The sequence below is a fragment of the Hyla sarda genome, chromosome 1 (genome assembly GCF_029499605.1).
Source record: "Hyla sarda isolate aHylSar1 chromosome 1, aHylSar1.hap1, whole genome shotgun sequence".
Taxonomy (NCBI): Eukaryota; Metazoa; Chordata; class Amphibia; order Anura; family Hylidae; genus Hyla; species Hyla sarda.
This window is the reverse complement of record NC_079189.1, coordinates 298,033,703-298,047,864: the sequence shown is the minus strand read 5'-3', so window position 1 is coordinate 298,047,864 and position 14,162 is coordinate 298,033,703. Positions and strand designations below refer to the sequence as shown.

Here is a 14,162-nt window from a genome sequence, read left to right as displayed (position 1 = left end):
TCTATTCACTTTCTAACACATCTAACTTTTATGTATACCTTTAGATTCAGCAATTCACCTTCTTGCATTTGAATGGATTTGTTTCTGTCTTGATATATGAAACCCTAAAGGGGTACTCCAGTACTTAACTTATCCCCTATCCACAGCATAGGAAATAAGAGGGAGATTTATCAAAACCTGTCGAGAGGAAAAGTTGCTGAGTTGCCCATAGCAACCAATCAGATCGCTGCTTTCATTTTTCAGAGGCCCTTTTGAAAATGAAAGAAGCGATCTGATTGGTTGCGATGGGCAACTTAGCAACTTTTCCTCTGGACAGGTTTTGATAAATCTCCCCCTAAGTGTCTAATCGTGGGGGGTATGACCACTGGGACCTGCTGCGATCTCCTATCTGGTGCCCTGGTTTTCCCCATGCACTGAGCCAGCAAAAGCTACATGTAACACATGCAGATATTACTATCTGCAAATAATATTCACAACTGATCTGATAAGCTGAATTTCTATAGTTTTTTCCCCTGTATGTTTCAGTGTATATATAATGTGTCACATATAAATCAGATTTGAGGCAACATATAAAATCACTTGTTTATTGAATTTTTGTCCTAAATATAGTTGTTTTACTTTAATAAAATACACCTCCTAGACTTTTTTATAGAGCTGTTTCCGAGCAGGTGGTGCACTTAGCTCAATAATACGAGGAGATGCTTCAGCATGCTTAGCTGCAGGGGAGATCCGGTATGGGTCATACCCTTCGAAGATAGACTTTCGGGTTTTAGGCTTTGCCAACTGGCAGACTCTGTCTGAGGCTTGGGCATTAAGAGCAGGTGCAGGAACATGCCGCAAAATTTCCAGGTCATGATGGTACTGAGGGTGCTCCATCTTAGGCACTAAAACATATATTTAGTATATATTACATGAAGAAATGCTTCCCACCAAAATCCTGTTAAACCTAGTTGTATGGATTTCGTGTACCCATTAAAATACTCTTTTCTGTGGATAATTGACTTTCTATATACAAGAGAATAACATGTCATAAGCTGTCTTTATTTCAAACTAATTAAACCAAATTTTGATAACCTTGTAGTGTAAGACTGTTTTCCCACATTTGCATTTTATGTGTTTTTGCTGTGTTTCTACAATAAAACCTACACTGATTGTGTGGACTAAGAATGGGACAAATTCATGAAACAGCCTGAGCCACCTTGATAGATCTGGTGCATTTCATTTTTTACTGTCTAGGGGACTTTTTTGCCTAGGGATCAAGTCCTGCAAGAACAAATGGGAACTGAGTTCTTGCACTTTTTTCACAGTAAGAACACTGTTCCCATTAGCAGGAGTCCTGCAGGACCAGCTCTTGAGTGGAAATCTTGGGTGAGTTTCAACACTTTTTTTCTCATGACTTGACCCCTGCTTGTGCCCATTACCTGCTAAAGCCTCAGTCCTAGCTGTGGGAGCTACCAGTGTTTCAGAATTGATGACACCATTGCTGTCTTCTTGATGACTTTTTGGTGTGCTTAGCGTAGAGCGGGCAGCACAGTTTTTTGATATTGCTAACTGTACAATGCGAGGACTTGCAGAAGCTCTCTTGGCTGCTTCAGTCACCTGAAATAAATTGAAAATGCAATGCTATAGTTACATCTGTGAAATATTTTCTGCTATATTTCTTAGGTGCCAGGATAGTATAAACATACCACAGTGTATATAGGTTTGTCTTCCACCCATTCTGGGCTAATACTTTTAGCCTGTGCCAGTTTCTCTATCCGGGGAGATGGGACTACCTGTAGTGCACTTGCCTTTACTGTCCAATTTGAAGAGGGTCTATAGAAAGATAGTATTATACATCACCTTTAGTAGTTGCCTATAATTGTATATATTTGTTTATCATTTCAACTTCCTATAGTTTCATCTCTGACTGTCCATATCATGAAGTCACCTGTCTTCCTTATACAGCTTGTTGACAGTTTTATGCTGTGCCAGCTCATTTTGTCTTGCAGTCAGACCTATTGGAGGAAAGAAACATACATAAATAATGAATACAGAGATTGGCATATTGTATTTTTTAATCACATATTTACTATTCCACTATCCATCACTTAAAAAAATCATCTGTCACACATAACTGCTTCCCAGAATGTAAGAATGTTCAGAAACTGCGGGAAATAAAATAATTTACCACTTGGTTGCTACAGTGAAACTAATCAAGTTGTCCCATTTCATTTCACACTTTAAATCTATATTTATGCCTTCAATAAATGAAAAAGTTTGCTGTTAGGAGAAAGCTGTGGATTGTGGAAGCTTGTGTGACATGTTTACACAAGTATTGGGCCTTCTATTCATAAGCTGAGCTTACCCAGAACACCTTTTTTCTGCCTACTTGCGTAACTTAGATATCGGTTCCACAACTGGTCGCCAGTCCCTCCGCTGGCCTAAAGTGCAGGGGCATCAAGTCAAATCAATAAATAGAACACAGTACAGAGGTCAGGGATCAGGTCAGAAAATAATGGGTTAAACATAGCACAAACCAGGGAGCACAATACAGCAAACAGTCAAATAGACAGACAACTAAAGCAGAAGAAAACAGGCCAGAGTCTAAATCAGTAATGCAGTACCAAAACACTAAGCAAAAGAAAAGTCATATGCAAACCATGGTCGAATGAGAAGAACTACAAGGCAAAGAATGGCAGGCAAAAGAATGGTGTCACGATCACACTCTATCGGTCCAGCCAAGACATTAGAGTGTGATGGTGCAAGGGTTAAAGCCACCAGACCTCTGGGTATCCACTACTAGTCCCAGCAAGTCACCAAATTAACCCTTAGATAAACGTGTTTCCACCAGAGCTGCCTTCAGAAAGGTGAGCTCATATATTTAGAGATCAAAGACCAGAGCTGATTAATTAAACATTTAATCTGATATCTATATCTATATCACAGTGCTATATATATATAAAAATACAGGAACAAATGACATACAGGTACACAAATATATAAAAGAGTTTTTCAAGGCAAGTTCAGAAAACAAAAGATGAAGTTCTTACAGCATGATGATATAGCAGTCCATGTGAGTGCTGTTCTTAGGATGGTCTTGTCCGCTTGTGGCACAGCCTTGAACAAACTCAGTCTAGCATTGTTTAAATATTATCTCTGCTTCTTTGGAGGGAAACTCCATTCCCCCCTCCCCTCTGATCCCACCAGGTGGGGCATCTCTCTTCCTGACCCCTTATCTGTTTGATTATATGATGGGACCAGAGTGCATGACTTCAAAGGAGAAACCAAGCAGCCAGACCCCCAATAAAATGCAATACACATAAAACAAAGGATACACCGTCTGAATGACCCCTCACCCATGGCTTGGATAATACATCACACAGTTATAATTAAAATACACATATATGATTTTAATAATCAGGCCTTGGGCCTGACACCTCCCCCTTAAGATGGGGACAGAGAGATCTTGCCTTTCCAGGCTGATAGATCTGTTTCCATTAACCATCTATTTCCCCCTGACGCGATAATCCATCTGCATTTTGATGCAGGCTTCCTTTTCTGTGTTGGACAGGGAAATTATATTGCTGGAGGATAAGACTCCAGCGAAACAGTTTGCCATTGTTACCTGACACTCTGTCCAACCAATGTAGAGGGTTGTGATCAGTTATAACAGTAAAATCCCTGCCATGCAGGTATGGCTGTAATTTTTGCAAAGCCCAAACCACAGCTAGACATTCCTTCTCTATGACCGCATAGGCCACTTCTCTAGGCAATAGCTTCCTACTCAGGTAGAACCTAGTGGATTTGTCTTTTTTGGGCATCAGCACTACTGGGGAGGCCCAGGGGCTTTTTGACTTATTAATTACCCCTAGCTCTAACATGTCCTCGATCTCCTTCTGTATATGGGCTTTTACCCCTGGGGATACCCGGTAGGCTACCTGTCTTAGTGGTGGCTGGGCCCCCGTATCAACATGGTAGGTGACTAGACTAGTTCGCCCGGGCCTCCCAGTAAAGGTGGCACTGAAGGGGCCTAGTACCTGATTAAGCTGCCTCCTCCTTTCATCTGAGAGCTCTGGATTGATCTCCACATCCTGAAGGGATGCCTGGCTCTTAGCTTCCTCCACTAGATCAAGTAAGGGATCACTACCCAGCCCTTCCTCTGGTGCACTACATACACTGAGTACCACCTCCTCAGGGTCATAGTATGCCTTCAGTATATTAATGTGGTACTGTCTCTGCCTCTGACCTTTCTCATCAAGGGCTATTACATACGTGGTGGGTTCTAGGCACCGTAAAATGGTAAAGGGACCTTCCCAGGCCGCCTGCAACTTATTCTGCCTAATGGGGTTCAGAACCATTAACTTCTGTCCCACTTCATAGACCCAGTCCCTTGCATTGCGATCATACCAGTACTTCTGCCTGGACTGTGCTGCTGTGAGGTTGTCCTGTACCAGCCCAGTCAATGTCTGCATCCTGTCCCTGAATCTCAGAACATACTCCACCTCAGAAGTCTCAGGGGCATATAGCCCCCCTTCCCATTCTCCCCTAACTAAATCTAGGGGTCCCCGCACTTTGCGACCATACAATAACTCAAAGGGCGAGAAACCTGTAGACTCTTGGGGTACCTCCCTGTAAGCAAATAACAGATGGGGTAAATACTTTTCCCAGTCTCTGCCCTCCAATTCTACAAACGTTTTTTGCATTTGTTTCAAGGTGCCATTGAACCTCTCGCAGAGACCATTTGTTTGTGGGTGGTATGGGCTTGCTACCAAATGCGGTATATTCACTTTTTTACAGAGGCTTTGCATGAGATTGGACATGAACTGGGTGCCCTGATCAGTGAGCATTTCTTTGGGGAACCCCACCCTGCAGAATATACTGATCAGTGCATCTGCCACCTTATCTGCCCGGACAGAGGATAAGGCAACAGCTTCAGGGTACCTAGTGGCATAATCCACCACAGTGAGAATAAATTGTTTCCCTGTGCTGCTGGGTATAGCTAGAGGTCCCACAATATCCACTGCCACTCGTTCAAAGGGTACAGATATGACTGGTAGGGGAACTAGGGGAACATGAGTAACATCCCCAGACTTACCCACCCTCTGGCAGACACGACAAGATCTACAATAATTGGCAACAGCAGTACCCATACCCGGCCAGTAGAAATTGTGTGCCAACCTGGACTTTGTCTTGGCCACTCCCAAATGTCCTGCCAGGGGGGTCTCATGGGCCAACCTCAGCAGCTCTTTCCTGTACTGCCTAGGAACCACTAACTGCCTTTCTCTCTCCTGGGCCCCTAGCATGCCTTTGGAAAGGGACTCCCAGTACAAGATATCATTTTCCCAATATACCCGATGCCCATCTGTGTCAACACCTGTATGTTCAGCACGTTGTCTCAGCCCTTCAAGGGAAGGGTCACTGCGCAGTGCTTCCCGGAAATGCTCATTTCCCTCCCCCCATCTCGTGGTATCAGGGAGCACATTTTCCCCAGGTGAACTAGCATCTCCACCTTCCTCTGCTGGGGCTTGCAAGTCACACAGCTTGCCCCTTGCATCACCAACCTCCCTTCCTTTTAAAGCTGCAGCCCTGGCATGCTGCTGACGCGTTACCACTTCCACCGTTGGTATGCCTCCCTGGGGTTTACCTTCCTCCCCCTCAGTTCCAGACAAAACAATGTTACAGACATCATACACAGGGCTATCACTCCTTCCCTCCTCCTCCTTAGGCTCACAGGATTGGGATATATCACTCACTACTGGTCCCTCATCCTTACATGTCACCAGGGGCACACCAACCCCTCCCCCTAGCCCATCTCCACTAGGTTTTGACATTGGCAATGCATTGTCAACACATTTTACAATACACCCCATTCCACTTTTGGAAAACATTACTGGTTCAGTCACAGTAATAAATCCAAAGAAGGGGCAAAATAATACCAATATATTTCAAGTCGAGTGTGTTGGTAACTAACAAGAAATCCTATATACACACTGTAACACCAATTCTATACATAAGTAATAAACTTTATTGAGAACATCATTAAATAAAAGCAATTAAAAAGGACAGTATAGCCAGACAAAAAGGAGTTGGTAAGGCAGGTAATATATCATCAGTTAGCATAAATGCAAAACATGACATAGTTATTCCTGACTAAAGAGTAGGGCCACCAGTATAACAAAGAATTATAAGTTACACATGACAGTCATGTATAAATTGCACAGAAAACAAAGCCTAAGTAAGGAGGTCACTGAATAAATGGCCTCCAGCGAGTGGTCAGGAGGAAGGGGAAAAGCAAATAATAGGAAGCCAAACGGCGAAACGACGTTGGGGTGCTGGTGTTGTGTGGGTAGGTACACTGTTTATGTCTCCTAGCTTGTACTCTGTGAGTGGGGAAGCTTCATGGCAATGCTGCTCTTCTGTGCTCCAAACGGGCGGGCATTGGTTTCTATCCCGCAGTTCCTTTGAGCTCTTAATTGCACACTATTATTTGCTTTTCCCCTTCCTCCTGACCACTCGCTGGAGGCCATTTATTCAGTGACCTCCTTACTTAGGCTTTGTTTTCTGTGCAATTTATACATGACTGTCATGTGTAACTTATAATTCTTTGTTATACTGGTGGCCCTACTCTTTAGTCAGGAATAACTATGTCATGTTTTGCATTTATGCATTTATGCTAACTGATGATATATTACCTGCCTTACCAACTCCTTTTTGTCTGGCTATACTGTCCTTTTTAATTGCTTTTATTTAATGATGTTCTCAATAAAGTTTATTACTTATGTATAGAATTGGTGTTCCAGTGTGTATATAGGATTTCTGGTTCAGTCACAGGAAAACAATTATCAATCCCCTGCACTCCCTCCCAGTTACCACGTTTCACAATACACCCCACTTCACTTTTGGAAAACATTACTGGTTCAGTCACAGGTAAACAATTATCAATCCCCTGCACTCCCTCCCAGTTACCACATTTGCGGGGTGTCCCAAAGTCTCGCACAGTACCTCAGAATGAACAGGGTTCTCTCCTAGCCCTTCCGGTGTGCAGGTAGCATCCTCTGGAGCATAATGACAGAGCATCTGACCCAAATCATTCCCCAGCAGAACATTAACAGGGATGTCCTCAGAGACCCCCACCTCCCGCAAACCTTGGCCTGTACCCCAATCCAGGTACACACGGGCCATGGGCACAGCCGGTCGCACACCTCCAATTCCTTTTAAAGCCATGGTTCTTCCAGGGATGATGTCCTCTGTATCCACCACTTCAGGCCGCACCAAGGTAAAGGAGGCTCCAGAATCTCGCAAACCCACTGTCACCCGGTCACCCACAATTACACTCTGCAGGTTATCCGCTCTTTTCTCCACTGCTCCGGACACCAGAAGAACAGCTGTGTGTCCTCCAGCTACTGGTGCAGAATTATTTTTGTTGGGGCAAGTGGCACTCAGGTGCCCGATATTGTTGCATCTGTAACATCGACAGGTGTTCCCCTGACCCAATGTGGCTTCTGTTGCTTTCGGGAATGATGGCAAGAATTTCCCGGCTTACCTGGTGGTGCTTTGTGGTTGTGTGGCTCTCCTCCAGGTACTTGCTCCAGCTTGTGCAGATCCATGCTTTGCTGCTGGAGCCTGGTTGTTTGCAAAGTCATCTCCTAGTTCTGCTGCTTCCATGACTGTCTTGGCTTGCGGTCCAAAATCCACTCTCTGGCTTCAAAGCTCTGGACCATCAAGTTCTCCAGGGCCTCATAGGTAGTGACTTGTAGGCCCCCAGTCCATAGCCTGAATGCAGTCCTTAGCTGACCTGCATGTTGAGTGCAGCTTTCTGTGGCACTTTGTTGCAAAGTCCGAAACTTTTTCCCGATAAGTCTCTGGAGTCAGATTAAAACTTTTGAGCAGGGCAGATTTTATTGCCTCATAGTCCTGGTCACTCTCAGAGGGAAGCGAAGAAAATACATCCAGAGCTTTCCCTCGCAGCCGTGGGGTTAGATATCGTCCCCACTGTTCCTTAGGTAGATAGAACTGCCGGCAAACCTTTTCAAATCCCCTCAGGAACACATCCAGATCACCATCTTTCTCCAACATGGGGAAATGTTCCAAGCGGGGTTTGTGGTCTCCTTGATCCTGCACATCACTCCGTGCGGATGAAGCATCCCCTCTCAGCCTCAGAACCTCCAGTTCATGCCTTCGCTGGGCTTCTCTTTCTGCTGCTTGTGCCTCTCTCTCTGCAATTTGGTACTGGAGAAGCAGTTGGAGTTTCATATTGACATCCACATTCCCAAGGTGTTGTAAGGCAGTCCGCATATAAGAGTCCAAGGCCTCATGTGGAGTACTGTCCTGATGGGGAGTAATGTTGCTGCGTTCCCCAGGAGATATCAGTCCTTGGATGGCAGTTCCAGCTGCAGGACTTTGCCTCATGTCACTCAGCTCTTCTGCACGGGCATCATACTCCACAAGATCAGCAATAAGTTGTTCCTTGTTCTTTCCTGCAGTAGGGATGTCCTTTTCTTGGCACAGTAGCTCCAGTGCAGGCTTGGACTGCTTGCGATATGCCTCCATATTTCCGAGATGAGACAGAGGAGGTAAAACAGGAGATGGGGAGGACAGAACTGTCTTGCACTCTTTTTTTTATGTCTTTTAAACCAGCACTGAGCTCTGTCTTTGGAATTTACACACAAGGAGATGTATGCAATTTCTTTTTTAGTGCTAACATTTCCTTACAGGTAAAATCCAGCAAGCACTAAAAATCTCTAAATATATCCCGACGCTGCCACCAGTTGTTATGATTACACCCTATCAGTCCAGCCAAGACATTAGAGAGAGTGTGATGGTGCAAGGGTTAAAGCCGCCAGACCTCTGGGTATCCACTACTAGTCCCAGCAAGTCACCAAATTAACCCTTAGATAGACGTGTTTCCACCAGAGCTGCTTTCAGAAAGGTGAGCTCATATATTTAGAGATCAAAGACCAGAGCTGATTAATTAAACATTTAATCTGATAAAAGGTATCACAGTGCTATATATATATATATATATATATATATATATATATATATATATATATATATAAAAATACAGGAACAAATGACATACAGGTACAAAAATATATAAAAAAGTTTTTCAAGGCAAGTTCAGAAAACAAAAGATGAAGTTCTTACAGCATGATGATATAGCAGTCCATGTGAATGCTGTTCTTAGGATGGTCTTGTCAGCTTGTGGCACAGCCTTGAACACCCTGAGTCTGTTTAAATATTATCTCTGCTTCTTTGGAGGGAAACTCCATTCCCCCCCTCCCCTCTGATCCCACCAGGTGGGGCATCTCTCTTCACGACCCCTTTGATTATATGATGGGACCAGAGTGCATGACTTCAAAGGAGATACCAAGCAGCCATAAAATGCAATACACAAAAAACAAAGGATACACCGTCTGAATGACCCCTCACCCATAGCTTGGATAATACATCACACAGTTTTAATTATAATACACATATAGGATTTTAATAATCAGGCCTTGGGCATTACAAATGGTCAATAAACAGGCAGGTGGTAAGTGAACTGTATAAGGCAAAGCAAACATAAAGCTATAGACACAGGTATGAGCTGTAAACACAAGCGATAGGCAGCTTCAATGGGAGGACCAAAAATATGTGCTTAGTCTAGATCTGGATAACAATCACTCACTTGAGAAAGGATGATACTTGCAGGACTGCAATATTCTTGTAACAAAAACACATATATAGAATCTATCTATCTTAATATCTAAAGGGGTCCTCCAGTGGAATTTTTTTTTTTCTAAATAACTGGTGCCAGAAAGTTAAACAGATTTGTAAATTGCTGTTAAAAAAAATCTTAATCCTTCCAGTACTTGTCAGCTGCTATATACTACGGAGAAAGTTGTGTAGTTATTTTCAATCTGACCACAGTTCTCTCTGTTGCCACCGCTGTCCATGTCAGAACTGTCAAGAGCAGGAGAGGTCTGCTATGGTATTTGCTTCTACTCTGGACAGTTCCTGACATGGACAAAGGTGTCAGCAAAGAGCACTGTGGTCAGACCAGAAAGAACTATACACATTTCTCTATAGTATAAAGCAGCTGATAAGTACTGGAAGGGTTAAGATTTTTAAATAGAAGTAATTTACAAAACATTCTAGCACCAGTTGGTTTGAAAACATTTTGTTTTTCACCGGAGTACCCCTTTAATAGAGGCCAAAAAGGCACAATTTTTGTCTCTTTCAGGACAGTGGGCGGCCTATGGCTACTTTTGCCATATGCTCTAGCAGTTTGCTGATGCCAAAAATAATATATGCACCAAACATGCTTTTGGAACATAATAACTTTTGGAATCTACAGTGTTAGGCTTCTTTCACACTGCCCTTAAGAGCAAGGGAGAATAGTGGGAGAATAAATACTGCTGGTGCTGTCTTTTTCTCCCGCTATTCCTGTCAAACAACAATGGCGCCCGTCGGCCCACATAATAGTAAATGGGAGCTGTCGGGACCCGTTGTTGCCAGTTGTGCCTTGCCACGAGAAAGGCCGTTAAAGTCACCAAAAAAAGAGACTTTAACGGCCGTTGTTGACGGGGAGCAACAGCAGTGTGAAAGGGGCCTTAGAAAACAGAAACTGATTCCCTTAGTGGACACACACAATATAGTAGTGCATTCTTTATTTGCCGGTTATGTAAATGGGGTGACGTAAGGAAAAAAAATGGGTGTCAGTATTTTAGTCACTTGCCATATGTACGATTTAACATTAAAATATAATATATATGTATATTATGATATATATCACTAAACTGTTACATGTTAAAATATATTTAACAGATTATAAAAGGTCACTCTGATGGCCTCCATTGGATCATGGAAGGCTATGGAAACTTTTAGGGAGAAATATAACAATGCTTTCACGTGAAAACTGGTGTAAAAAAAAGTCACATTTTTTGGGCAACACTCAATTTTTTTAGGAAGAATTCTAGATTTAAAAATGCGATATCTATTATTTGTGAGCACAATCTGTCTTAAAGGGGTACTCTGGTGTAAAAAAAATTTTCAAATCAACTGGTGCCAGAAAGTTAAACAAATTTGTAAATGACCTCTATTTAAAAATCTTAAGCCTTCCAGTACTTATCAGTTGCGGTATGCTCCAGAGGAAGTTGTGTAGTTTTTTCCAGTCAGACAACAGTGCTCGTTGCTGACACCTCTGTCTATGTCAGGAACTGTCCAGAGTAGGAGCAAATCCCCATAGAAAACCTCTCCTGCTTTGGATAGTTCCTGACATGAGCAGAGGTGTCAGTAGAGAGCACGGTGGTCAGACTAGAAAGAACTATACAACTTCCTCTAGAGCATACAGCAGCTGATATGTACTGGAAGGATTAAGATTTTTAAATCTGTATAACTTTCTGGCACCAGTTGATTTTAATTTTTTTTCCCCGGAGTACCCTTTAAGCCTGGCAGTCTATATTTGACAGGATCTTACATGCTGCAGCTGTTCAGTCTGGAAACGGGTTTGAATTGAACTTCATGCTATCAGTGTTTCTGCATTCCTAACTCTAAGGCAATAATCACACAACGGAAAATGTGAGGAATTTCTTCCCAGAAAACACAGGCAGACATTCTGCACATTTGCACATATTGCCGGCACTGGGACTGCTCGGAAATAGGCCCTTTCTATAGAAGACAATGCATTTCAGTGCGGAATCTGCGGAAACAATGTTCATCATTTACGCAGATGCCGAAATCAGGATTTCCGCGGAAGAAAAATCTGCTGCGGAAATCTCGCCATGTGCACAGTGCAGCAGAATCCCATTAAAATCAATGGGATTCTGCTGCTGCGGAGATTATAATCAGAATATTTCCTCGGAAATCCGCTCATAAATTCTGCTGTGTGAACATGGCCAGAGCATAAAACATTCATTTTTACAATACAAACATTATTATGTAGGATACAACAGTAAATGAAAATGATAAATCCCGCACTCACCAAGTCCACCGCTACGTTGTAGCGGTGGACGTGGTGAGTGCGGGATGTATCATTTTCATTTACTGTTGTATTATCCATGTTCACTTTTCATTCGTGCACCACTCCACTATTTGACATAGTTCCGCTATCTTCACATAGAATTATTCCACAGGTTCTGGATTAATTAGGAACTTACTGCAAATAGAGTTTATGTCGGTCTTGTCTTGCCAATATACAGATGGCCTAAAACACATAAAAGTAGGGATGCTAATTACTCATATAAATTATATTCAGTTTACAATATACTATAAAGTATTAAATACATAAAACAATAAAGTAGAGGAGTCTTTCAGGTGAGCCATTAAACTGTATCTGTTCAAATGACAGACAAGGATTTATTCATCTTTATTGGTTACAACGCGCAAGATATTCACTATCTCTCTCATAGAGCGGTGGGAGACCAAAAATCCACTGGCAGGGGAGTGATGGTCCTCCATAGAAATGTCACACTAAGGCTAGGTACACACTACGGAATTTCCACCTGCAATTCCGCTTTGAAATTGCAGGCAGAAATTCCGTTTGCTAAAATGTATAGTGTAGTGAATGGGTTTCCGTTCACAAATTCACACTTCGGAATTTGTGAAGCGGAATTTGTAAACAGAAAATCCGCTTGGAAATTTCCGCCTGAAGAATGGCGTTGCTCATTCTTCAGGTGGAAATACTTGCGGAACACATTGCAGTCTAATGGAGACTGCAGTGTATGTGCGGACCTAGCGCCAACTGATTCAGTCAGCGCTGACCGCACTCGGAATCTCCGGGCAGAAATTTTCTCCCCGGAGAATCCGTAGTGTGAACCTAGCCTTAGGGTGCTTTCTCATGAGGAATAATTTCGGTCAGGAAATTGTTGCCTTCTGTCATTTTATCCATCAAGCGGAATTCGAGCGGAATTCAAGCGGAATTTCCATGCAGAAAAGAAGAGGAATGAAGGAGGTGGCTATTTAATCTACTTTTCTGAATTCCGCTCGAATTCCGCTTGAAAACGATGTTGGGCAGAATTTTTTTTTACCATTGACTTCTATTGGATTCTGCTCAAAGACTCCGCTTGAAGAATGAACATGTTCTTTCTTCAAGCGGAAAGGAATTCAGTGTCGGAATTCCACTAGCAGAATTTCTGCAGTGTCAACAGGACAGCAGAAATAACATTAAATCAATGGGCAGAGGAGATGTGCATTAATTTGGAGCGGAGAATTCAAGAGGAATTACTTGAGTAAATTCCTCTTGAATTACTCCGTGTGAATGCACCCTTAGGCTAAGTTTCCGCTTGTTTTTTTCTGGCAGTTTTTGGATATCTGCCACTGCAGTTTTTGAGCCAAAGTCAGAAGTGGATCCATAAGGGAGGAGAAGTGTTAGTACTTCCTTTATATGTCCTATTTCTTTTGAATACATTTCTGGTTTTGGCTCAAAAACTGCAGTGGCCGTATTCCAAAAATTGCCAGATTATTTATTATTATTATTTATTAAATCCGGCATTTCACACACCAGTCTAAATGAATCCCCCATCAGTGCATGAGCACACTGGATTTATGCATGAATGCATAATCCTGGTGCATCTGGTGCTGCCTTGTGTGCCCATTTTGTAAGATTCCTCCTCTCCATTATAACAATTCTGCATAAAATGTTGCAGTTGCACAAATAAATGTGCAACTTTTTAAAAGTGCTTTCCAAAGGCAGTTTTCTAAGCCAGATCTGTTGTAGATTTGCAGTGTATTAGAGGGGTTTGTGACGCTTTTTGCCACACTCACACTTGGTAAATAGGTTACCACTGCAAGTCGAAAACTATAATTGACTTTTGCAAGATCCTTTTGCTAACTGCAAAAAAAATCTTGTGCAGATTATAAGCAAAAAGAAAAAAGCTAAATACAATGATATATATATATTTTTTTTTTTACAAATTCATTATCGATCCATATGTTGCAGTATCATAGCTCCCAACCGTTCTGGATTCGGCAGGACATTACCACTTTTGGAGTGATGTCTCGGAACGGCACTGACATGTCCCTCATTTAACTGTAAACACCTCCTTATGAGGTGTCTACAGTTAAATGTGGCACTCATTTTGACAGGGTGAAGAGCCATTGGCTACCTGTGGGGGAACTGCTGCCTATATAATGTGTGGGAAGGCTTCCTACCTAATATGGGGAACTGCTGCTTAGCTAATGTGGGGAGCTGCTGCCTA

At 42.6% G+C, this 14,162-nt stretch overlaps 1 protein-coding gene across 8 annotated transcripts in view; it reads right to left on the bottom strand.

Moving 5' to 3' along the window:
• Positions 1 to 570: 570 nt before the first annotated feature.
• SPMAP2L (sperm microtubule associated protein 2 like) overlaps positions 571 to 14,162 on the bottom strand; it is a 128,079-nt gene continuing 114,487 nt past the window's right edge. For all 8 annotated transcript variants that reach the window (XM_056518041.1, XM_056518039.1, XM_056518040.1 and 5 more), the window contains 5 exons: positions 12,123 to 12,169; positions 1,931 to 1,997; positions 1,689 to 1,815; positions 1,422 to 1,599; positions 571 to 884 (listed from right to left, as the gene is read on the bottom strand). In XM_056518041.1, coding sequence (XP_056374016.1) covers positions 637 to 884; positions 1,422 to 1,599; positions 1,689 to 1,815; positions 1,931 to 1,997; positions 12,123 to 12,169 — 667 coding nt within the window. In that variant the 3' untranslated portion in view covers positions 571 to 636. The remainder of the gene's footprint in view (positions 885 to 1,421; positions 1,600 to 1,688; positions 1,816 to 1,930; positions 1,998 to 12,122; positions 12,170 to 14,162) is intronic.